Here is a 26,037-nt window from a genome sequence, read left to right on the forward strand (position 1 = left end):
TTTTATATATATATATATATGATTTTTATTTTAAAAATCTAATTTATAATAAGTGAATAAATCAATTTAAAAATTAATAGGAGAGTGGTCCTATTTTTTAGGCAATATTTTAGTGGGAGTTGGAGTTGCATTTTTACCGAATTATCCTTTAATTTTGTCTCTACTTAAACATAAAACTGTAGGGGCATCTTTGAACTAAAAAAATGAGTTTTACTGGATTATCCTTTAATTTTATCTCTATTTAAACATAAGATTGTAGGGGCATTTTTGAACTAAAAAATAAGAATCCAAATAGAAAAAGCCCCTTAAATAGTAGTATAGATGAAGTTTTTTCATTCTATAAGCACAGAGAAAGAAAGAGAGAAGAATCAAAGGAAATGATATAAAAAAGAAAAAGAAAAAAGAAATGAAGATAGTAACGTACAACGTTAATGGTCTGAGATCACGCATTTCACAGTTCGGTTCTCTCCACAAATTGCTCACTTCCTTCGATGCCGACATCATTTGCTTTCAGGAGACAAAGTTGAGAAGACAGGAACTAACGGCGGATTTAGCAATGGCAGATGGATACGAATCCTATTTCTCGTGCACTCGTACGGTTGATAAAGGTCGAACGGGCTATGCCGGTAAGGTGTTTGATTAAATGTCTCAATGAAACCACAATGTTTTGGTTTTGCCACACGCTAACTGCTCTCTACTTGCTCTGATTGCTGCTTCAGGTGTTGCTACGTTTTGTCGTGTAAAGTCTGCATTTTCAAGTCACGAAGTGGCCCTTCCAATTGCGGCGGAGGAAGGCTTCACTGGTCTTCTTGAAAATTCTCTAAATGGAAAAGGTGAAGCACATGAAGGTCTAGAGGAATTTCCTAAAGATGATCTTCTTAAGGTTGACAATGAGGGGCGTTGTGTTGTTACAGATCATGGTCATTTTGGTGAGTGTTAAGCATCATCTTTTGTGCTCAAGTCCTTACAGTTGGGTCCATGGGCGTTCCTAAAGTTTAAAGTGATCACTTGTAGTCCATAACAAACTTTAAGTCCTTTTAGTCCCTAAAAAACTTAAACTGATTGATTTTAGTACTTGTGGAGTGGCTTCTGGGCATGAGCATAACTGCTTAGCCAATTAGGGGTGAATGCATTGGATTACCAGGCAACTAGTTCTGGCAGGTGGAGTTAGTTGCCCATAGGTTTTATTGGCTCGAGGAGGGCTCCTCTTTAGAAATGTTCCTTCTATATATAAAAAAGGGTCCTTGTGGAGTGATAATGTGTCAAATTTTTGTTCTTCCACATCATCTTAGTGACTAAAAACGATCACTTTCAACCTCGGTGACTAAAATTGCTTATAGGCTAAAATTTAGGGCCCGTTTTTGTGTTTAAGTCAAGTTTTTATTTGCAATGATTATGTGACAGAGTTTATGTTCATAATTCCTTTTTTTTTTTTTTTTTGGGATGGATATTTATGTTGGGAATTGGCCAGTTCTTTATAATCTGTATGGTCCTCGAGCTGAATGTGATGATGCACAAAGGATCCAGTTTAAGCTCACGTTTTACAAGATATTGCAGGTAACCAACTTGTGTTAATTAGCATTGGGCTTATGGTTAATTGATTGTGGCTTTGGTTATAACATCCATCCATGAAGAAATATGCTATGCACTTTTACATCTTGTGTTATCCATTACTGAAGAGTATTAACTTATATGGTATTCTGCAGAGTCCAGAAGAATGCAAAGTTGTGTATTGTCTATTAATTAGAAACTCAACAGGGAATCTGTGACAGTTTAATTAACTTAAAAATGTTTCAAATAGGATTTTATTTAATTTATTGATTACAATTTTTCCATTATAAATTAGATAATTTGGGTTGCAAGTTCAACTTAACCTACCTTGCATGTTCATGAAGTTCTGTAGTTTCAGGCATTAGGGATGAATACTAAAAGAAATTACATTCATTGAACACAATGGGAAATTGTTTTACTCCTTGCTTGATTTCGGCAATTCTTGTTGTAGAAAAGATGGGAGTCTCTCCTACTTCAGGGGAGGAGGATAATTGTTGTTGGTGATCTCAACATTGCACCCACTGCACTGGATCGTTGCGATGCTGGACCAGATTTTGAGAAGAATGAGTAAGCCGCTTGCCTGTTTTTCTAAGCACAGTGGGTTGGTATGTCCGTGACTGTTTTTAACCTTTAGAATATTCGTATTAGTTTGTGCAAAAATTTGTCTATTTTAGCATAAGAGAACCTACTTTTTCTATTTTAAACACTCACTTTTTAAAACATCTCATATTAGATTATCTATTTTATACTACATTTTTTTTCAAATTTAAATTTTCTTGATTTTTTAAATTGTTTCTCTTTCTTCACACACTACAACCACCATCCACTCTCTTCCTTCATCCTTGAGATATGTAAAGAAAAAAAAATGCAAAATGAATAGTGCCAATGTAAATTTACACGGTTACTGTAGCAGCCATGCATTTTTGCATAACTTTGCATGGACTGATGTGGGTGAATTTTGGGCTTGGTTGGCTAAAATTTGATATTTTTTCTATTATACAAGCACTAATGCAAGTGCTCTTATACCCGTGTAGCAGCCAAAGCTGGTATTAATTTGTTGATATGAATCACTTTGTAGATTCAGAAGATGGCTTAGATCTATACTAGTGGAATGCGGAGGCCCTTTCAATGATGTTTTCAGAACAAAACATCCTGACAGGTAAAGAATTTGTAGTTAAAATGGTTTTTGGATTTGTATTAGTTGATGAAGGATTATTTATTGTCCTTGCAAAAACTTGAATCTTGAATCCTTGATTTGACCCCTGGGTTTTGTTTATCATTAAGATGAGAAGCTTTGATTCATTTAAAGTTATTATAGTTTATTGTGTATCTCATTTTTAACGTTCTCTCTCTCTCTCCCCCCCCCCCCCTCTTTTAAATTTTATTTTTATGGCATCTTTTTTAAATTCAATGTACACTTTCATTGGTTTATATCTTAACTTTTTGACTATTTTCTGCTGTTTCCTTTTTGTCCATCTTGAACTTTTGTACAGAAAAGAAGCATTCACATGCTGGCCACAAAACACAGGCGCTGAAGAATTTAATTATGGGAGCAGAATTGACCATGTTTTGTGTGCTGGATCATGCTTGCATCAAGAGCATGACCTGCAAGGCCATAGCTTTATGAATTGCCATGTTATGGAGTGCGACATTCTGACACAGTATAGACGGTGGAAACCTGGAAATACGCTTAGGTAAAGGATCTGGATATATAGCTGTACAGATTATTGGCATGATGCTAGAAGACTTTAGAAATACTTTGCTAATTTTTCCACGTGATGATCATGCCTGCACCATGTCATTATATGGAATCTCAAATAGAACCTCCATGATGCAACGCACCAAACACATTTTATTCCTTATTCCACAAGTCTAAACCATGTTTATTAGAGTTGGTCTTAGTATGATTGACTTTTAATCATGTGTCATTTTTTGTGCATGTACACATGAGAGAGAGAGAGAGAGAGAGAGAGAGAGAGAGAATAAAATAGTGTTTGTCATTTTTCTGCCTAGCTTATTAAAGTGAAAAGAAATTCAGGCTTTGCAAATGCATATCAGTGATCTCTTTCTTTTAATTCCATTTAACACTCATTCCTTGTCATCTTTGTTAATCGTTAGTACAAATTTTGTGTATGTTCATAAATCCATATATTCAATGTATGTGTATCTCAGCACACTATAGTCAAAGGTGAGCTGGGCCTTGAGGCAAGGTGCCACTAAGGCGCCTTTGAAGCCCTAAGGGGAGGTGCTTTCCTTTAGAGCCAAGGCGAGTTCCTTACACTCCGTGTGAGGTGCTTGAGGTTAGAGACTCGATGAAATTTAAGAAAAATACCATAGAGATAATTCTATTAAGAAGGGAAGTTTTTCCATTTGCTTAAAATAAGTGGGCTATGAGCTGTCTGTATCAGTAAAGAGACGAGAACTTAAAAAAGAAAAAATGAAAAAGAAATGAAAAGCTTCTGGATGAAAGGCTCAGCAAAAATTGGTTTTAAAGACCGGATCCTATCCATTAGGCATAGAGAATTAGAGACACTTATTATAATTTTCCAATGCATTAGATATGTATGATTTGAGTTCATTATTTTTTTAATGACTGTATTTAAAATTTGACTTCTCACTTTGATTGGGTGGGTGCCTTTTTGGCAACTCATGTCTTGACAAAGACTTGTTGCCTTATGGTAGCCTTTTGCCTACACTGTCCCTCTGTTTCTGCGCAAAGGCAAAGATACTACTTTTTCCTGTGTCTCTGCATGTCTGTGCAAGGGCAAAGAGTAACTTTTACCTCATTCCCTACCTACAGGTGGAAAGGTGGGAGAAGCATCAAACTTGAAGGTTCTGATCATGCTCCTGTTTTAACAAGATTACTGGGAATTCCTGACATTGCCCATCATAACACTCCGACAATGTCTGCTAGATATATCCCCATGATTCGTGGTCTCCAGCAAACTCTTGGTACAATAATTTTTCTCATTCGTTGGGCTTTTTGTTTTGTTTTTGTTTATGTGTGTGTCTGTGCGTTGTTGTTGTAATAATTAGATATGTCCATTTTATACAATTGATTATGTCTTCATTGACTTCAGGTAGCGTAAAGTTTTGTGCCATTTTAAGTTTTGAGGAAGCAAGTGGCCACTTTCTTGGCTGAGATATGTTAGAGAAGTATTTAGAAATAATTAAATGAGAGAGATTCAAAATGAGGAGCTAAAAATCTTGTCCCGCCCTCATCCACCATATTCCATATGTATAGGATAGTTGATTACAAGCAATAGGGAATAGCCTTGACAGTGATAGCTAGTGAGGGGCACCTCACCTCTAGGATATGCTGGACTCTTCTAGAATGGTTCAACATAATGCAATGGTGCCACCTATACCATATAAACTCTCTAACAAGATACATTGCATTTTTTTTCTCTCTTCTAGATTACAATTTTAATATATAATCAAATGGATAGAAGGATTTGTTGTGTTTGATATCTGCAAAAGCTTTTCATCTGGTAGACAGTACTCGATGAATGTACTACCATTGGTAGAAGTGAAATATTGAACCTGCTGTTTACCTAAAGATTGAGATAAATTTAGAAATTTAATGATCAATATGGTGAAGTTATATCTTTCTGTGTGAGCTTAAACAATTGATGTCAAGCTTAAAAGTGTTGTTGAGTATATTATATATATGCCTCTTTTGTTTATTTGTCACTTGTCAACCTACTGCAACCCTCCTTTTTCCAGGCTTGGGCTCATTTGCAGACAAAATATATAGCACTAAGCACAAATACATGCACTTTATATATATATATATATATTGGAGACAAATGGAAAAAAAATTGGGTCATTGTCTTTGGAAGCTTAATCCTTTGCAGATCTGAATAACTAGAGGGTTAAATACTTTCTTGTTTACATGACCCAGAAATTTAATAGTTTGTTTTTTTTTGTTTTTTGTTTTCTCCAATGATGGCTTGTTTTCTCTACATTAGTGCAAATTTCCTGGGCCCTTGGTCTTGTGCACTGTCAATGAATGAAAGAGAACTTTGCAAATTTTTTCCCCTAGCTGCTTATGCTACTGCAAACTTACCTGATCCATTGTCTTGTGCAGTGTCAGTCTTAATGAAAAGACAAGTTGCTGAACAAAGTAAATCCTTCGAGATGTCAAGTTCAATTTCAGATGAAAATACCAGAATTGAGATGTGCAATGAGAGGATGAAAAGATCATTTGAAAACTGCAGCACTTCTGGTGTATCCCATGATGAATCTTGTCCTTCAAATCTAGAATCTGAAGGTCTTGCTTCTGATACAGATATTCGGTCCAAAGGGTTTGCTAATGACGCCGTTTGTAAAACCTTGCTTATGTCAGGAAGTGAGCATAGTCAATCAGCGCCCAGCAATGGAACCAAGAAAAAGGCTAGAAAAAGTCAATGGTCCCAACTCTCATTAAGGTCATTTTTTCAGAAAAGTTCAAACCTTAGAGATGGTGCTGACAGCTCTAATAATGATATTTCAATCAGTCAGGAAGATATCCCCCTGTCTGATTATCACTCCAATGATACTCCTGTTGTTGACGTTCAAAGCAGCAGTTCCCAGCAGGATGAGTTGAACTCTAGTGCATCAACTCAGGATCAATGTGAACTAAATTCCTGCTCTCTGGAGGAAGAGAAAACTAATGGTGCTTTACTGGAGTGGCGAAGGATACAGCAAGTGATGCAGAAGAGTATACCTCTTTGCAAGGGCCATAGTGAACCAAGTGTTGCTCGGGTAGTGAAGAAACAAGGTCCTAACTTTGGTCGGAGATTTTATGTCTGTGCTCGTGCTGAGGTAATCTTTCACTCATATATCATATTACTTAATTAATTGTGTAATGACAAAATGTAAAAGGAGAAGTTGGAAGAAAAAATTTGTAAGCCTTGCATGAAAAAAATCAGAATGGTTCACGGAGATTTATGTTCAATGCTATTCAATTGCATGAAAGTAATACTGAAACCAATTACTCAATCCCTCTGTTCAGTTATCGGTTATATTGTTATACATCTGTTAGAATACTGGTTATCCTATTGTGTTCATTCAGCTGATGCTAGGAATTGTTGAGTTGTAGTAGCATGTCTTAGTTGCATCAAATTTTACCTGCAGTATGATGTACAGAGCCATACTGGAATTCACTGTACTCCGCTTTCCTATAATGTTTTTATTTATTTTTTATTTTTTTATAAGATTAAATGATACCATATGTGTTTGTTTAATGAGAGTTTCTGTGGTTGTTTATGTACCATAACTCACTTCAAGTACCCTATAGTAGATTAATGGGATATCCAGACACAAAAGAAAAGGTGAAGGATAGAAAAGAAAGGAGAATGCATCTCTGTATTTATCTGCAGGTCTTTTCACCAGTTCATTGGTCTTCAGCACTCTGAAGAGCATAGTGACAGTCAATGGTATATAAAATTAACTAGAGAGAGGTGTTTTCTACTTACAGGGACCTGCATCCAATTCAGAAGCAAATTGTGGTTACTTTAAATGGGCAGATTCAAAATCTCGCCGCAAATGACATGGCACCATGGACGTTCATCTATCCCCGTCTCCCTGATGGTGTTGTCTGATGTGCTGATGATGCCGATTGTGAAATTATGTAATTCAATCTTTCCGCATTGAATCCTTTTCCTGCGTCGTTTATTTGTAATAGTGCCATGCAGTTTCACTATGCATTTTTTGGGGGTAAGGAGCATTTGATCCCATGTTGTAAAAAGAAAATCATGTGCATAAATTAATGGTTACTTAATCCCTTCGGTAAAGAATGAATTTTCACCTTTGTGAGATGTAATTTAAAATCTCATTCTACCTAGAAAGAAGTGGTATCTAATTTTAAGTAACAGGACACTATTTATACTTTTAAATTCATGAAAAAACTAAATCTTTTTATCGTTAAATGATCATTCGTTTATCACCCCAATGTTCCCCTAGACCATCAAGTCACACTCAAATTTGAGAGAATTGTATCAATGTACTAGTCTAAATTGAGGGCGCAGGGGGAAAGGGGTTTTTTTTCCCCCCGCCGCACGGGGGGGGGGGGGGGGGGGGTTAAATGTGGAAATTGTTCATGACGATACTAATTGCAAAGAAAAACTACTAGTTTCATCCCATTTAACACCTAATTTGGATGGTAGGGAGTAAATTGATACAATTTTTTCAAAATTGAGGTGTCAATTGAACAAATTTATAGTTTGGGGATATCAAATATGGGGCAAAAAGTTTAGGATGGAAAAGTTTAGATTGTCATTTCCTCCCACCCCCAAAACAAAAGAAGATTCTAATTATTGATGGGTCTTATTACCTGTTAAGGTAGAATTTAATAATGGTTTTATCCATACTTTTATTGATGGGTCTTATATTACTTTTGCTATTTCTCAATGTACATTAGACCCCTTTGCAGCCTCCTTAATGAGTTTCTAGAGCATCTGTCCATAAAAACCTTATTTATATAACATTTAAAAATCGAAGCGTACTATTTAATGTTACTAAGCTCTTGTTAAATCACATCATCGGCCACATCACCATTTTATTTTATTGATTTGTTCCTCTAATTTTTTAATAATATTAAAAGAATTTAAGATTATTGAAGAAAAAAAAAAGTGTGCAAGGAGTTCTTTTTAAATTAAAGTATAAAGGCCAGGTATATATAAAGTTGAAATTGTCCAAGCTATTATTAGTAAAAAAATCATCAAAGATAAATATGTAAAGTCAATTGGTCAATATATTTAATATTATCAAAAGATTAGAGGTATAGATCGATAAAAAAAAAGGTGATGCGGCCTATGACTCAGTCCACTTCAATCAATTTCAGTCTACTTTGGTTCATTTTGACGCACTTACTTAAAAATGAGAAAATACAGGTTTAAGTTAAAAATATTGAATACCTATCCTAAACCAAAATTTATTAAAAATATAGATAACAAAATGTAATATTATTATTTTTAATTTAATGATTTGTGTGGTATTATCTTTTTTTTTTTTAATGTTTTTTCCCCCTTGATATTAGTATTTTAGATTTTGAGTGGATTGCACAACTTTAGTGTTTTGATATGATATAATTTGAATTTGAATACCAATTGGGGATTTAAAAAAAAAAATGGATAAGAAATTTGGAGATTTATAATATTAAATTTAGTATAAATTCTTCAATGAGTTGGATACTACTATGAAGTTTGCCAAATGTAGCATTTTCGTTGAAAATTCTTGCTAAATGAAAAGGTAATATCCAGGCCTATAGATATGGGATATGGGAAGCATAATATATCTAAGTGTATTGAGAAATTTTTGGATGTATTAGACCAAATTTAGATAAGGTATAAAAGAAATCGTTGAATTAATTAATGAGTTTGTGTAATACAAAATGATGGACTGGAAAAAAATTGTTATTTAATTTTCAGCGTTTCTTTTAATTAGTAGTATATACTTGTTGCTCCATATTGGAGTTGCATTATGCAATTTTATTTTGAGTTTTGAAAGTTCTCTTTGAAATAGTTTTCTTCTATTTAAAGGTTCTCTTCTATTGTATAAAAGTTCTCTTCTATTTAGTTTTAGGTTTTTTTTTTTCTTGATTATTATATTATATATGTCTGTGTTTGGTTTGCTTAGTTTCAAAGTGTAGTTTAAGAGTTATCATAGTTTTCATAATCCAATTACTTAGCATATATAGATATAAATATATGATTTTGTAGCAAGTTTTGAAGGTATTTTGTAGTTGCACAAAAAATTGCTTACCTAAATGTATGATTAAAAAAAAAGTTTATATTTCATATGAAGAATGGAGTTTAAAATGTTAACTCCATTTGTTAGGGAGTTAACAAAATTACCTTAGTTGTTTTACAATATTTGTTTAAGATGATTGCTTTAGTTGTTTTATACAATTTAATAGGAGTTCTTATATAGTTACAACAAAATCTCACAATATTTTTATAACAAGTTAAGGTGTTGTTAGTTCATTAACTCAAAACGAGTTTATTGTGAAAATGTTGTTAGAATTTATTGTGCCCATACACTTTCTCAATAAGTAGTTGATTTTGTTCTACCTAATTGCCACCCCCCTTGGCATGTTTAATTTTTTTCACAACAGTGGTAATAATAAAATCAATAATATTGCTTTAAATTTACTTACCGGCCTCCTCAGGATTTTGGAAAAAATAAAAAGTTAAGCCCTTATAAAAATTAATTTTGGTCTCTTTAATATTTATAATTATCTCACAAGTCACAAAACCAAAGAATCCAAAAGAAAAGCTTCTGGCCAATAGTCTCTCCAAAACAAATAGTATCGAACATTTAACAAATTCCCAAATCGGGAAATATCACAAAAGTTTATAACACCATGCATGAGCTCACCACTCTCTTTCTGTGTGTGTGAAGTGTGTATATACCGTGAACAAAAGTTTATATCACCTGACACTTGTTTTAGAGGTTATTCAAACTAGCATGTAACTCTATGCAAATGCATGGATGCATTTAAAACTAAACAAAATTTTTATTATAAAAATATAAATAATTAGTCAAATTAATTTTTTTAAAGCATGTAACACATGCATTCATGCATACATATAGATATATTTAAAATTAAACACAATTTTTATCATAAAATATAGATAATTAGTCAAATTATATTTTTAAAGTAAACGTGATTAGTCACATATTAAAATTCTTACCTAAATTTAATACTATTTATGATCATTTTTTTTTCTAATTTTTAATAAGATAGAACGTGTAGTGATTTTTGTTATGTTGTGATTTTTATTTTATTTATTTTTTGAGAAACATGTGGTGATTTTTATTGAGTATATGTGAGTTTTATTTATATATTTTATAGTTCATTAATATTAAATTCTTAACTCACTTGACACAAAAATTAAAAAACTTAACTAGACACATGACACAAATTTAAGTGGATAATTATGGTGTAGTTCCCACATAAATTTGGACATATGACGCAAAATTGGATTATAATTTCAAATTCTAATTCAATTTTCTCTAAGATTTACCTACTAATATATATATATATATATATATATATATATATATATATATATATATATATAGATGACTTATAAATTTGAATTTTTTTAGTTATATGATTATGTTTTTTATGGTTTATTATATTACACTTATCGTTTTCTATACTAAATTAACTAATTTGGCACAAATTTTAAAAATTTAGATTAGATAGAACACGTGGTGCAAAACTAAACTCTAATTGAAATTCAATTTTTATACTAAATTAACTCACTTGGCACAAAATTCTAAATTTTATATTAGATGAGACACATGACGCAAAATTAAACTTTAATTGAATTTCAATTTGAAATTTAATTGGATTTTCTTTATGCTTTATCTATTATTATATATATAGATTTTAGATAATTATTTTTATATGAAGAATATTTTTAGTCATGAATTTTTTTTAACATTATTTTTTACTTTAAATAACGTTATTATATTTACACCCATCTTTATCCACAGGAAATAGGAAGTAAGTTCTAAAATGAAGGGTCAAGAACTGTAAAAAAGAAGAAGAATAATTTAGATAACAGGGGATGTTCCAAATATATCACGGATTCAATTAGCAGCGTCTACCGTTGAGATTGTGAGAAAAATAAGTAAGTGAAGCCGTCATTTATGGTGCTTCCACCCGGAAAAGAAAAGAACCGTTGTTGCTACTTGCTACTATGAGGCATCATCTCTTAATTATTAGATCTCTCTCTGTCTCTTATGATCTTATCCAGAGAACTGAGTTGAATTTCCTTTCCTTACTTATTGTAAAAATAAAAATAAATAAAGGCTTTGAAGCTTATTATGGACTTGTAACATGCAATATCTTGGCTCACTCTAGGTCTCCATATTAGTCAAACATTTGTGGGTTTTTGCTAGGTTGTTGATGAATAAAATATCTAGAACTTGATTTTTACTTACACCTAAAATTAATTGATGTTTTGGTTCAATAATAATGAGAAATAATCAGAAATGAACATCATAAATTGAAACTATCTCTAAAAAAGGGATATTAGTCCAGTATTTAAAATACAGCACATCACCAATCTAGCTGGCAGTGAAGATGCCAAGTTGAATTAAGTTGTGACAGAGAATAAAATCTTGACTGTGATTAGCCTTACCATAATTCCCTTGACCGTAATTATAGTTTTACCATAATTTCCATATCTATTTATGTAGTTTCCAGACTACATATATTACATGTAGGCTAAGGATTCTCTAAATTACAAAATTCTTATAATGAATTCTTGTCGTTTTCTCAATTTTACACATGATTTTTGTCAAGAGTTTTATAACTTGACCAATATTTATTGGTATTTTCAATTGGGACGTATTCAAATTTCTTTTCTCCAAGTCCCAATTATCAAATTGTAAATAAATAAATAAAATACGTACATACATTGTGTGATTTTCAAGAACCTCTCTCTTTCTCTGTCAGAGAGAAAAAAAAAGATCAACAACCACCACCATGAACCCAACACAGCAACACAATCACAGGCTCCTTTTGAATGGCAATCCAACAGCAGATCACAAACTTGACAAAACCATAAGCAAATGGGTCAGAGTGGCCATGGGGGTCATACTCATTCTTGCGTCACTCCTTTCCCTCTTCCTCCTCAAATGCGTGCGGCGCCGCTTCTTCAATCATCGCGACCCTGCCGCCAAGTCAGCACACAGCGACAAGCTTTCTGCCCTTCCTACGTTCAAATACGGTAGTGATTCATTTCCAGCTTCTTCTTCTTCTTCTTCTTCTTCTTCTTCAAAGACGCCGTTTAATCCTGAAACAAGCTGTGCTATATGTTTGGCCGAGTACGTGCATGGAGAGGAAGTTAGGGTTTTGCCCAAGTGTAAGCATATGTACCATAAACCTTGTATAGATCAGTGGCTGGTGTCGAAGTCTTTGCAGTGTCCCCTTTGTAGGGACCGTACGATCGAACTGGAAGTGGAGCCCACGAGGACCAGTAGCACCAACAGTCTTGATCCAAACGTGGTGTTGAATTTTGGCTTTGCCAATGGCTCGGTTTCGGTGTTACGCCCAGGCCTTTGAATTTCTTCTGACTGGTTCATTCTTTGAGTAAAAGGTGGAAATAAAAGCGAGTTTCGAGTTTGACCTCCTATTTGTTACTTCCATTATAGTGATATAAGGTTCATTTGGATAAGTGGTTGTAAAATGATGTTGTAAAATGAGTGTTTGTAAAAAAATTATTGATGCTTTAAGGGAAAAGAAAATATTTTAAAATATTATGTTGTTTTATCATTCTCAGTGGAATTAGGATTTATTTGTTTTTATAAATTTAAATAAAATCATTTTCCTAGTGGAACTAAGATTTATTTGCTTTTATAAGTTCAAATAAAATCATTTTCCTAGTTGAATTAGGATTTTAATTGTTTTTCTTTTCCTAGTTAAATTGTTTTACCTTTTTCAAGTAGAAGTAAGTTTATTATTTTTTTTCTTAAAAGTAGTAGGAGAAATTTTATTTTTATAAATACTCTTTATAGGTAGGTTAATTAGGATGGTGTGTTGATTAATAAAAGCTTGTTAGAGAGGTTTTCTCTTTTATTTTGCTTACTAGCTTAGTGTTCTTGTGGAACTTAGGTTTCATGGAAGAATTGTAGTAATTGTGTGTTACAGATTTTGCTTCTACACATCAATTGGTATCAGAGTAAGGCTAAGTTCCTACCATGGCACAAAGAGGAGCATGTGGGGGAAGACCTGTTGCCATAGATGACATGTATGAACGCGATGAGGTTGCACGCGATGCACAATTAGAGGCATTCTTTCAACGAACAGAGGAGTTGCTTGATGCGCTTTCAAAGCAGCTTACAACCTTAGCCGTTGAAAACCGACCTTAAAACTGCCATCCAAATCCATGTTATGTGGAGGAGGAGGAGGAGGAGTATTTTGATGTGGAGGAGGAGGACTACAATATCAAAAAGGAGAATGAATACACTGAAAGAGTATGTGTAGTAAATTGGGATTCTCCACCAATTTATGATGACTATCCTGAAGATTTTAGTCAAGAAGACAAGATTGAGCTTGATAAGAATAAAGTCATATACATACGAGGTGAGCCCATAACTCACACTGTTGATGAGACTTTCGACAGTCAAAAACAAAAGTTTATTGATTTTACTGATTACAATCATACATTGGTACAATTAGTTTGTTTAGTAGTTGATGAGTTCTCAATTGATGAACGAAGTTTCAATCTACTAAAGCTTGAACTTGAACACATTAAACACTATGATTTCATTGGGGTTGATGAACTTCTCTCAAATTTTTTTGGTAATACAGTTAACATTAATTTGGAAAGGTTAATGGAAAAGTTATTGATCCCTTCTGGGAGGATTTTATTGAACTAGAATTAATAGAGGTCAATGTTGGAAAGTCTGGTTTTATATCTCATACAAAATACACAGCGGAAACAACAAACACGAATCTACTTCATTCATGATTGATAACATGCACTATATAAATTTCAGAATTTAAGAACAAGAGAGCGTACCTTGGTGTGGTGAAATTCAAAACAAAAGATTAGAAGTACTTGGGAACACTTTTGATCTTCACTCCAATTCCACTTTACGCCCAAGAAGTGTGATCTCTCAATCAATTTCCAAGGGAGAATAATCGAGTGGCTTCACTCACACATACACACACACCATTTCATAATGATGTATCGTATATAAAAATTTTGTATGTTTCTCCCTTTATATCTAATTGATTATTTAATTGTGCTGGCCTATTGGGCCTTTCCAATTGGGTTTTAGTGTGTGGCTTGGAGTGAGACCAAAAGGGAACAAATAAGACTTTAGCTCCAATGGGCCTTGGGCTTTTCTGTTAACTCTTGACAAGTCCAAAATTATCATTAATTATATTTAATACTACTATATAAATATAATTGCACTGTGGGCCTTATTAATCAATTATATCCCAATACTTTATTATACATGCAACCCCTACAAAAAATATTCGTAGTAATACAAAATCATGAATGTAAACTGTCACTTTGAAGATTACTACTGATGGGACTGACGAGACCTCTTTCCTTGGACGACCTTATGAAATACCTTCGTCCACCTCGACACGGCATGGACGAAGGTAGACAAATTATTAATAAGTGGATTCAATACCTCGGGCAGTTACCAGCTGGTTGTCAGACCATTGGAGTCTCATTAAGACCCGCACTAATAAGCCCTAAGGCATTACAAGAAGAGCATTAAAACCACAATTAAGGCCCCAATGGCTAGAAACCACAAAGCTATATATATACACTCATCAGAAGCAAAGGGGAGACATAATTTTAACCAAAAAAAATACTCTTACACAGGTATCTCTGATATTTAGAACTTTCATATTTTTCTCAAAAAACTTTTATACACTAACTTTGGCATCGGAGACGTTGTGGTAGGAACCACACTGGTGACCACCTTAGGAGAGCTCTTGTTCAACGTTCGCAGGAATAGTAACGAGGATTCAGCACCATCTGGACAAACCAACTTGACTGGCGATTTATACATCATCAACTACATCTTAATCCTTGAGTACCCAGTTAAATCCTTTAAGTTATTCATCATATATTTATGAAATCTAATTTCATAAATATATATTTTTGTAACTCCTTATTAAAGTGGTTAGGCCTAATACTCTGAATAACCAAACCCATTAAACTTATCTCGAGGGAATATTTTTATCTCCGTTAAGAGATTATGAATTCCGTCTTGAGATTATATGTTCCATCAACACTAAATGTGGCTGCCTAACATACTGAGGTTTTGATCGTGACTTTAGATCTCACTCCTGATATATCAAAACAACCTACATCTTATGATCAGGTCCATTATTCTCTCAAGATTAAAAGTTCATGCAAATAGAAGTCATGAGATTTATTATTCATTTGATAGTCGTTAGAAGAATAATAAATCTCACAGCGGTCTAGTTCAATATGTCTTAACTATTAAAACATATCAACATATCAATTAGAAGTCTTCACTTCCATGATCAAGACAAATCATCTTAGTTGATATGTTATAGTCTTCGTAGATGAAATGCCTAATTTCATCACCGACTACGAACCAAAATTCTGAGTTTACAAAGAACTTATGATTTACTATGCATCTCATGAACTATATGATAATGTCCAAATATTCATGTTACCATTATTTTATATAATAATAAAACAACTTTATTAATTATAACATTAAATCACACATAATGTCATACATAGCATCATATAATAGGATTTAAGGACACTAATCCTAACAGTTAACAAGAGGCGTGAATGAGTGATTCTAAGTAATCTTTGTGGAGGAGGCAATATGAAGTTTATAGATATGTGCATGAAATCTTTTTTAGTACTTGTTTCATATATCCTATCGTGGCAAAAGAGGTCAAGAATAAAAATCTGTATATCAAGATATAATATGAGTGAGAAAAGATTGATAAGTAGCATATTGATTTGTTTTGTCTTGCACAAAAGAATAGGATGGAGAGGATTATTTGGGGTTCCAATTGATCATGGAAGATTGCTACAAAACTCGAGGACGAGTTTTCCCCAACCCCAAGAGAATGATGCAGAACAGTTAAGGGAGAAGAAAATATTTTAATATTTTATGTTGTTTTATCATTCCTAGTAGAATTATGATTTATTTTCTTTTATAAGTTCAAATAAAATCCTATTCATAGTTGAATTAAGATTTTAATTGTTTTTCTTTTCCTAGTTAAATTATTTTTCATTTCTCAAGTAGAAGTAGATTTATTATTTCTTTTCCTAAAAGGAGTAGGAGAAATTCTATTTCTATAAATACTCTTTATAGAGAGATTGATTAGGATGATGTGTTGATTAATAAAAGCTTGTTAGAGAGGTTTTCTCTTTTATTTTGCCTACTAGCCTAGTGTTCTTGTGAAACTTAGGTTTCGTGAAAGAGTTGTAGTAATTGTGTGTTACAGATTCTGCTTTTACACGCCTACGCTACATCTCGTTTGGATAGAACTTATTTTGCTGAAACTGAAAACTGAAAACACTGTAGTAAAATAATTTTTAAATGTATGAATAGTACCGTGAGACCTATTTTTAATGAAAAAATTGCTGAAAAGTGAAGTTTGTGGGTCTCATGAACAGTACACGGTGCACTGTTTACGGTTGAATTGGTCAAAAGTTGCGGCTACTGTTCATGCACAGTTGCCTTTGTCACTTAATAGCTGAGAGGCTGCGCAGAAAAAAAAAAAAAAAAAAAGAGTTGAAACGTGAACGCAATAAATGTAAACGCAATTATTTGTATCCAAACGCAATAATTTGGGTTTAAAAATAGCTTTTAAGCTACCAAAACATCTAATCAAACGGACCCATATTCTCAACAACCAAACACAGTATTAGAAATTTTTTTGGATATTTATTAATACTTTTTCGTTTTGCTATGTTTTTGGGTATTTAGTATTTACATAGGCTTGAAGAGGTCTAGAAATTTTTGCCATTTGTTGATTGTGAAGAAGTACAATTGCGCGGATTATCATTACTATTATATAAAATTAAGGATTTAAAAAAAAAAATACAATCTTTGAAATTGAATGTCAATTTAATTCTTATAATTTTTATTTGGAGTCCTCACTGTGAATGTTAGTGTCTCTGTGCTAATATATGTTTGAGGCCTCTTGAGCTCCGCTCTCGGCGTGAGCCTTTCTCTATACTATGTTAAAGGGATTTTTCTTGGGTTTATTGATTTCTACCCTTAGTAGTGGCTTTTTCGGCTTCTCTATGGGTCTCAAATCGTCCTTAATAAGCTAAGTTATTTTGTAATGAATATATATTTATTGAAAATTTTAGTAATAGAGTTTAATCTATAAAAAATTATTATAATTTTTATTAGTTAGTTAAAATAAAGAATTGGAAACCGAAAACCACTATAACAAATTAACAATAGTGAAAAACCAGCACGTAGTGTTTATAACTCTAATCCTGAGTTAAATGAAGAAAATGCGTAAGACTAAAATTTTAGTAATATACAACATATGTGTTGATGCAGTAAACGTGTAAATAATAAGTGGTGTCATTTTGAGTAATTAAAAAAATCAATTGAATACTATAAAATAGTTAAAACTTAAAAAGGAAAAAAAAGAAGAAAAAGAAGTGGTAAGGCATTTATTATGTTAAAAGGGAAGAAAAAAGAAAGAAAAGAAAAGAAGTTGTAACATGTTTTATTAACAAAAAAAAAAAAAAATTGATGTAGCATTCTGACTGAAACCGAAATATTCTTACATTTCTTAATCGAAGGGCCACTTTTCACTGTACAAGATAAGATAGGATTTGTTTTTTCTTTAAATTTCCCATTGACTCATGCATGATATTTTGTTCTACCCATCACATCAATTTTTTTCCATTGTTTAATAAAGCACCACCCTTACATGAAAAAGGGTATAATCTATAATTTATTTAAGAACGTTATTTTAATTACAAACTTAATTATAGCCTAACTCTTTAACTTTCTTTAAGAAGTTGACACGTGTGTAATGCACAAGACAAGTATTGGTTAAGTATATGTATCTGCGAGTCAAATGCATATAAGATACATGTCAACTTATTAAAGAAAATTGAAATTTCATACTGCAATTAAGTTTGTAGCCAAGCTTAATTCACCCTTTGTTTAAAAGATTTTTATGTATGTAAACAATGATTTTGCTTTTCAATATCATGAGGCAAGTGACTTAACATGAACGGTTCTCTATATAGATAGAGCCGACCCACTTTCTGCATACACTAGTTGGCCCTTATAATTGACAAAAGGAGTCTTTTGGGGGGCCACGCCAATGCATAGTATGCAACCCCTTGAGACAATAATTACAAAGTGGGCAACTAGACAATATAATCGAATTGATTTTTGGTCATGTTAATTAGTGGGTCTTTGTCAAGGTCTCCTCGGTGTCTAAAGCTACAAACATGCGTGATGTTTGGTTTGTTTTGAATGTTAATTTATTCATCTTCTCAAAGTTGAAGTAGTAATTATCAGAAATATTTTCATTACAAAAATTTTGAAATAATAATAAATAACTAGTAGATGTTGCACTCGTAAACCGCGTTATATGACTTTTGATCCCAATTGAAAGGTAGACCCTGAAGTCTGACTCTGAAGCAGACAGAAAGGAGATAGAAATATGTGGTTAGGAACGTTACCCATTTCTCTCATCTCTGCTTGTCCACTTGACCTTTCTCTTTCTTTATAAATATCATTTTTACTTTAATTTTTAATTTTAATATACTTTTACGCAATTGATACTCCATTTGCTAGTCTTCTTTTACATGATTCTAACTTTAACTAAAGAAAGCTTGATGGATTCTGGATTCCTATGGCACCAAGATGATTTTTTTTTTGGTGGGCTTAAATGCTGAAATTATCGTCAGATGTGAATGGTGTAAAGTGCTTTCAAGAAAAGTAAGAAGTATATGCTTGTGTCGTACACATATATGGCTTTTTGCACCTTTGATGTAGCGAGCCTAGCTAGTTGAATCGATCAAGGCTAAAAGAAAAGTGTGAATGTGATAGTGAACTATTTTTTGGGCTGAAAGTGTGATAATGAACTTGGCCAACAATATCTATTACTTGTAATGACTAATGACTGCAATCTAGTGGAGGAGGAGGACCGCAAGTCTTCCATGTTTGTTTGAGTTTTTCTTTCTCCTCCATTTTCGGGGGAGAAAAAAAAAGCACTTTCTACAAAATTTGAACGAGTATTTCTAATTGTGTAAATTAAACCGAAACTTTCATTCTCATGACAATCTAGACTCCATCCATCCCTGTTATACTCAACAGTATTAGAACAAATTCTAGCATCTTTACACGACCAAAATAGTATCGTTTTTTCACTTAATTATCACCTCCATGCATTACATTTTCTTCTTCACATGAGCGAGAGAGGGGGAGCCTGCCTGAGATGCCATTAGACTCGTAGAACCTTGGCATGATGAAAGAAGGAAATGTTTTGTTCGAAAAGAATGTAGCCAAATAATATAATTGAATCAATTATTTTAAGACTACACCATTTGTCATATCTTACTAAAATAATTGATTGCGAGTTGTAGATAAAAATTTTCACTTGGATTTACCACTTTCTTCTCTACCACTCACAATCGACCATATTAAGGTTGTGGCAAAAATTACAACCCATTGAATATGAGTGTCACACTTTTAATACCAAAAGATGAATTTAATTATTTGTGCTCATTTCAGCACTTTTGGTGCCAAAAGATAACACAACTGCACCAATTTAGCGTGTTTTGGATTGGGAGGCTGCGTCCAGCGTCCAGCCTTCAGTTTTTTTTTTTTTTTTTTTCCTTCCCAGCCGCAGTTGTTGACCAAGTCTTCCGTGAACAGTGCATTCGTGCACTGTTCACGGACCCACAAATTTTACTTTTCAACCACTTTTTCATTAAAAATAGGTCCCGCGGTACTATTCACACATTTTAAAATTATTTTGCTACAGTGTTTTCAGTTTTCAGTTTTCAATTTTCAGCAATAAGTTCTATCCAAACGGACCCTTAGTATCCCTAAAACCGAATTTATCAAGCCTTTTTTATATTAGAAGTGTTATATCACCGATTCTCCCAAAGTTTAAATTATTTTAGTGCCAATGGATAACATAACCTATTTTTGGCAATTAGGTAGCATTTCTACAATGAGAAAGTTTGGCAACAAAATTGGTTGTATGGCTACAACTTCCTTTAAAAAAAAAAAATTAATATTGTTACATATTTTGAGAATCTAACTATTGAATTGTATGTTTTTTATGGTCTTAACACACATGTTAAATTTTGTGCCAATCAGATGTTATTTACTATATGGTCTATAAAATTATTTTTTATACATAATTTTAAACTACAAATACTTGCAATTTAAACAATTTATTGATGATATAGTTATTGATCTTTGATTTCTTGGAAATTTTGCAAGTATGAAGGATATAAGAAGAAAATATAACCTAATAGTAGATTTGTCAAAATTCACTTTCAATAAAAAGATATTGAGTAACGTTGTAGCCTTAGATTATATTCATTTTTGTAGCCAAATTTTATTTTTTTTACTAAGAAATTTTGTCCCAAAAGAACCTAATTTCTCATGCCGAACTCTGAAGTACCAAAATTTGTGGCCATTTTGCTGCAAAGAGTCCGCAGTTTCAATTGACAAAGTGCAAGAACAACCTATCGGCCACAAAATTTCTTAACTAAGTTGTAGAAATGCTAGCTAATTGCCAAAATTAGGTTGTGTTATCTTTTGGCACTAAAATTTGCCAAAACAAGCACGCAAATACAAATACAACCTAATTTCTCATGCCGAACTCCGAAGTACCAAAATTTGTGCCCATATTTGTTTCAAAAAGTCCTCAAAATGCTAAGAACAGCCTAATTTCTACAACTTAGTTTCTCTCTCTTCAAAGTCCCCTAAATAACATCACACTACAATATAAAGATAAAAAATTTATACGCTAACAATATTTAGACAAATCAATCAACAATGGAAACTATATTCCAACCTCTTCTAAAAGTGACATATGATATGTTCCAGATACTTATGATGTTGTCTTTGTGCGTGGTAGGGTAACCCAAAAGATAGTGTTATTCCACCTTTCCATGACAATATTATATTCGTATACTTAAACGCTTGTTTGATTCTCTAAACTGCTTGCCATGTTAACTGATGATTGTCATCACTTGATAAAATAAAATGATCGTTTCTAAAGTTGAACAGGTCCCATTGGACATTGTTAAAGAATATTGGGGCCCATCGTTTTTTTTTTTTTAAATAGTTAAATAGGGGTTTATGAGAGCTTGGAATTTCAGATTAGAAAATGTTCTTTTGCAAAATTTTTAATAATTAATTGTGTTGGAGAACAAAGGATCACTATAGAAATAAAAAACAATTAAATGAACGCATAACAATGGTTTAAAGGTATAAATTCACGTTATCTTTAGTAAATATTTGCCCTAACATAAGTGTTGTTAAAAGGTTATTTATAAACTTGTCTCTATAATATAACTAGTTCAGCAAGTAACAATTTTGAAGGAATTTTGTGAATTTATTTTTAATGGTGTTTCTCATATACAAGATATAAAAATGCATATTTTGTGTTATAATTAATAATTATACGATTTTAAGGACACAATTTTAATTTGTATCACAATTTTTATATAATTATTATTTGTGTGCGACGAAGATAAGTACTAAATTAATGTCAAACTGATTTTATAATGGATCACTTCAATGAATTTCAATAAAAATTGTGACAAAAATTTATAATGAAAATAGATAAATCTTTAAGCTGACTCAGCCTTCCCCAACCCGACCTTTGTAGATAAGCATTTCTTGGGACTGAACCGAACCAGACACAGCTTAACCCTTAACCCTAGTTAAACCCAATCCTCTCCCACTTTATTTATTTAAATAATAAAATCCAAGACCTCAGGCCCCCACTTTGCTCTCTCTTTCTCTCTCTCAACTCTCAAGCCTCAAGTCTCAACCCCACACAAAAGTTCACCGTACCATGTTCTCTTACCCTTCTTCCTCTCTGACTACTCCTCCAAAATTCTTGGCCAAGCCTCTCTACCCAGCTCACGCCTCGCCACGTGTCAGATTCCCACCACCCCTCGCTTTCGCCGCAACCGCCACCGCCACCTCATCATCAGCTGAAACTTGCACCAATAGTACTGCGTCATCGTCGTCGTCGTCGTCGTCGTATCTGCCCAACAGCAACATGGCCGCAGCAGCGTGCACTTCATCGCCGTACCAGGTCCTCGGCATCTCCACGGGAGCTACGTGTCACGAGATAAAAGCAGCGTACCGTCGATTGGCGAGGACGTGTCACCCCGACGTGGCGATCTCCACCAATCGTAAGGACACGTCAGGAGGAGGAGGCGAGTTCATGAAAGTCCATGCTGCTTACTCCACCTTATCGGACCCAGAGAAACGCGCCGACTATGATCGCAGGATTAATATCCGAAGGTACCAGCCTTTGAGGGCGTCTTCTGGATTCTCTGGATCTGGATACGCCCGCAGGAATTGGGAGACGGACCAGTGTTGGTAGTACGTACTAGCAGTAACCAATGCTTGACTTGACTCACTGTGTCAACTTACCGAGTTGAAAAACTAATCCGGCGTAGTATGTAGCTATAGCTATAGTTATACTAATATTTCTGCATGGCCTGAGTTGATTATTGTACTGTACATATTTTTCCTCGACCTATATATGTATGAGCGACCTATCCTTACTTACCTTCGGATGGATCATGTATTGTTGCCTGAAGTACTTTTTCCGAATTCTGAAGCTACTGTATAAACGTGTAATACGGCCAAACAAATATCATACCGATCGACATACTTCTTAATATCTCTCTCTCTCTGAAGTAGTTTTGTGTCATTTGTGATTAAAAGAGAAATGGTAAGTATTATTTCGATTGAGTAATTGGGTGTCAACTTGTGATTTGATTACATAATTTTAGGATTAATATTTTTATTTTTTCAGAAAATAAGATTTTTTTTTTTTTTGGCTGAGAAGAAAATAAAGGAGTCTAATGACAAAATATATTTGATACTAATATTTTTCAACAATTCTTGATGTGATTGATGTAAAATGATGACATTAATGTACAAAAAAAAAATAGTGTTTCATATTTGTTATCAGGAACTTTGCTGTTTATAATTTAACGGATGATAATACATTTTTATTGATATCCATGTTAAACCTGTGAAATAAGAGATGTGTACGAATGGCAAATATTGTGAGAATAATTTGCCCTTAATATGTTGTATTAATTACAATATGTCACTTAAATAACTAATTAGAAAAAAAAGATATCTCTATTAATATAAGTATTTGTGGGATGTAGGAGGTAAGGGCCGGGGTTCAAGTCTCTTAAAAGAAGTTTCATACATATATATACTTATATTATGCTATAGTAAAATTTCTATCTTATATTAAAAAAAAAGTTATGTATTTAAATAAATATATATTCTTTTGTAGTAAATAAATAAATATATAGTCATTTGATTAAAAAACATGAACAAATGTGCAAACAAACTTAAAGATTCTAAATTTGATTAGAATCTACAATTATTGTAGGAATTTAAGGCTTGCAAAATTTACAATTATATCCTTAATCAATGCGAGTGGGATTAAAAAGCCTAAACTTAAAAATCTCGGCTCACCACCTTTGTGGTAGAAGGATAGCTTGTGAGGGAAGGGACAGGTCAAAATTGGAAGGCACAAAATTGCCACCCTTAGATCATTAATTATATACTTTATAGTCTATACCTTGCAGTGTTAGTTGTTATTAATGTATAATTTATAATTTTGTCATAATTCTAAGGTGGTCAACTGAGTCAATGGTAGATTTATATGAAAGTAATTGTTCGCTACTATAAATTGATTACATTATCAAATTGTGGCAAATGGTGTAATAATAGTTGGAAAACTGGTTATTTAGAGCATCCTCTCCATCTACGTGGCTTGTGATTCTGGAAAACTAAAAATGCGCAAGTGGAATTACCGGAAATATTGCTAATTTATATTAACTCTCCTTTAAGCCAAGGGAATGAACATGACATCTTTCCACGTCTATAATTTTTTTCTTTTTTGGTAGCATATGATACATGCATTAAAAAAAAAAAACAAAACATGCAAAGCTAGAAATTTTGCAGTTAGGGAGATAGCTTACTAAAGGCAAGACTATTTTATTCAGCAAAAAAAAGAAAAAGAAAAAGGAAAAGGCAAGACTATTTTAATAACTAACTCATGAGTTTTGAAGGTGGCAGTTGAGCTAAAACTCATAGAGAGCGACTAAATCTTAGTTAACCTATGTAGCAATCGGATGAGCTATTCCCATTGACCATATTGGAGGAATAGAAGAATATTAAGAAATTTAAATTAAACAAAATTTAATATATAAAAAAACTTGAATCTTAATTAATATCAACACACAAAAAAAAAAAAAAACATTATAGTTTTGCAATTTTTTCTATGAGGTTTCATTATTTATTGTCAATATGGGTAAGTGTGACCATTTTATTTTGTTAAGCTTGTATAACAATTTTATTTTTATGTAATTGCTATTATCTATTGTGACAAAAATATTTTAAACTAAATGACAAAACTCAACCCACTTGCACTATATTAATTATTGACTCACATAGCCATACTTGTGCATACATAAATAATATACTAAGTGGTTACTTAACCAATCAAATCTAATAGTTGAATAAGAGATCTGAGATTCAATCCCCGCTTACACCAAAAACTGATTGGTGTTTTGGTCTGATGATAAAGAGCTATCATCAAGAGCGGACTCCATAAGTTGAAACTCTCTCTCAACAAAAAAAAAAATCCTTAAACATCATTGACTTTACTTTTTTTTTTTTTTTCTTGAATGACTAACTTTATAATAATAAATTATTACAACACAATAACAATGCATGCACATGTAACAAACCTTATGTATTTCCTAATTATTAAATTATATAATGTTATATTATATTTATACTATACATGCACAAATTCACACACATCACATTTCACACACACTCACACACATAGTATAATATAAATTTATAACAAAGAGAGACTCACAACTTATAAACGCTCACTCTTTATTCTTAAAGCCGGAGATACAAGAGATTTTCAAATAGAGAAAAGAGATGAGATTAATTAGATTCATGAGAGAGGGGGTGATTTATGATTTGCGTTGTTGTTTGGTACTGTGCAAGATTTAATCCTAGGTGTGCAAAAATATTTTTAAGGGGTAAAATAAATTAATAAAAAATATTATATATATATAATTTTTTTTTTCAAGTTATGGGGTTTATTTAAACTCCCGAAACATAGGTGGAGCCGCCACTAAGAACCTGTTTGGATTACGCGTTTAGCTGAGCGTTTTCGCGTTCACGTTTTCTTCTTCTTCTTCTTTTTTCTTCTGCTGTTGCACGCGTCAAGGGGGACAAATTCCACTATTTATGCTACTGTTCATGAACAGTAGCCGTATATTGTTGTCTTTTCAGCCCTTTTCATCACATCTGTGGGTCCCGTGAACAGTGCAATGGACTCACAGATGTGAGTCCCGTGCACTGTTCAAAGGACCCACAAATTTCACTTTTCAGCAACTTTTTCATTAAAAATGGGTCCCTCGACACTATTCACACATTTAAAAATTATTTTGCTACAGTGTTTTCAGTTTTCAGTTTTCAATTTTTAGTTTTCAGCTGTATCCAAACGACCCCTAAGTCTTGGGCTCCAACTATTAATAGGAAGATGATATTAATTCTTATCATGTTTATGTTTGGAGTTAAATTTTGTTTATTATAAAAGAATATATTAGGGCCTAATAAAGATACGTCGATGGTGGGTATAATAATCTCACACACCCAATGTCCTATACAGTATACAGTGTACTCCATGTGAGGGGTGTCCCTTGCTAGGGGTGGCAATTTTTATCC

The 26,037-nt window shown here is 32.9% G+C and overlaps 3 protein-coding genes across 4 annotated transcripts; all 3 read left to right on the forward strand.

Annotated features, from left to right (window-relative positions):
- Positions 1-321: 321 nt before the first annotated feature.
- LOC142623493 (DNA-(apurinic or apyrimidinic site) endonuclease 2) lies at positions 322-7,369 on the forward strand. Of its 2 annotated transcripts, none has more exons than XM_075796924.1 (9): positions 322-626; positions 720-929; positions 1,472-1,557; positions 2,008-2,118; positions 2,630-2,710; positions 3,045-3,245; positions 4,352-4,503; positions 5,642-6,357; positions 7,013-7,369. In XM_075796924.1, the coding sequence occupies exons 2-9, from the start codon at positions 870-872 to the stop codon at positions 7,082-7,084; spliced, it is 1,479 nt and encodes a 492-aa protein (XP_075653039.1). In that variant the 5' UTR covers positions 322-626; positions 720-869; the 3' UTR covers positions 7,085-7,369. The 2 variants fall into 2 exon arrangements, with proteins under 2 accessions (XP_075653039.1, XP_075653037.1); XM_075796922.1 differs by having other exon boundaries at positions 328-626; positions 2,003-2,118; positions 7,013-7,221.
- A 4,668-nt stretch (positions 7,370-12,037) lies between these two features.
- Positions 12,038-12,726, forward strand: LOC142625248 (RING-H2 finger protein ATL16-like). Its single transcript, XM_075798936.1, has one exon. It carries the CDS (start codon positions 12,038-12,040, stop codon positions 12,614-12,616), a length of 579 nt encoding a protein of 192 aa, XP_075655051.1. The 3' UTR covers positions 12,617-12,726.
- A 9,288-nt stretch (positions 12,727-22,014) lies between these two features.
- On the forward strand, positions 22,015-23,014 carry LOC142623855 (chaperone protein dnaJ 11, chloroplastic-like). Its single transcript, XM_075797328.1, has one exon. It carries the CDS (start codon positions 22,097-22,099, stop codon positions 22,634-22,636), a length of 540 nt encoding a protein of 179 aa, XP_075653443.1. The 5' UTR covers positions 22,015-22,096; the 3' UTR covers positions 22,637-23,014.
- Positions 23,015-26,037: the final 3,023 nt, after the last annotated feature.

Source organism: Castanea sativa, chromosome 2 (assembly GCF_040712315.1).
Source record: "Castanea sativa cultivar Marrone di Chiusa Pesio chromosome 2, ASM4071231v1".
NCBI lineage: Eukaryota > Viridiplantae > Streptophyta > Magnoliopsida > Fagales > Fagaceae > Castanea > Castanea sativa.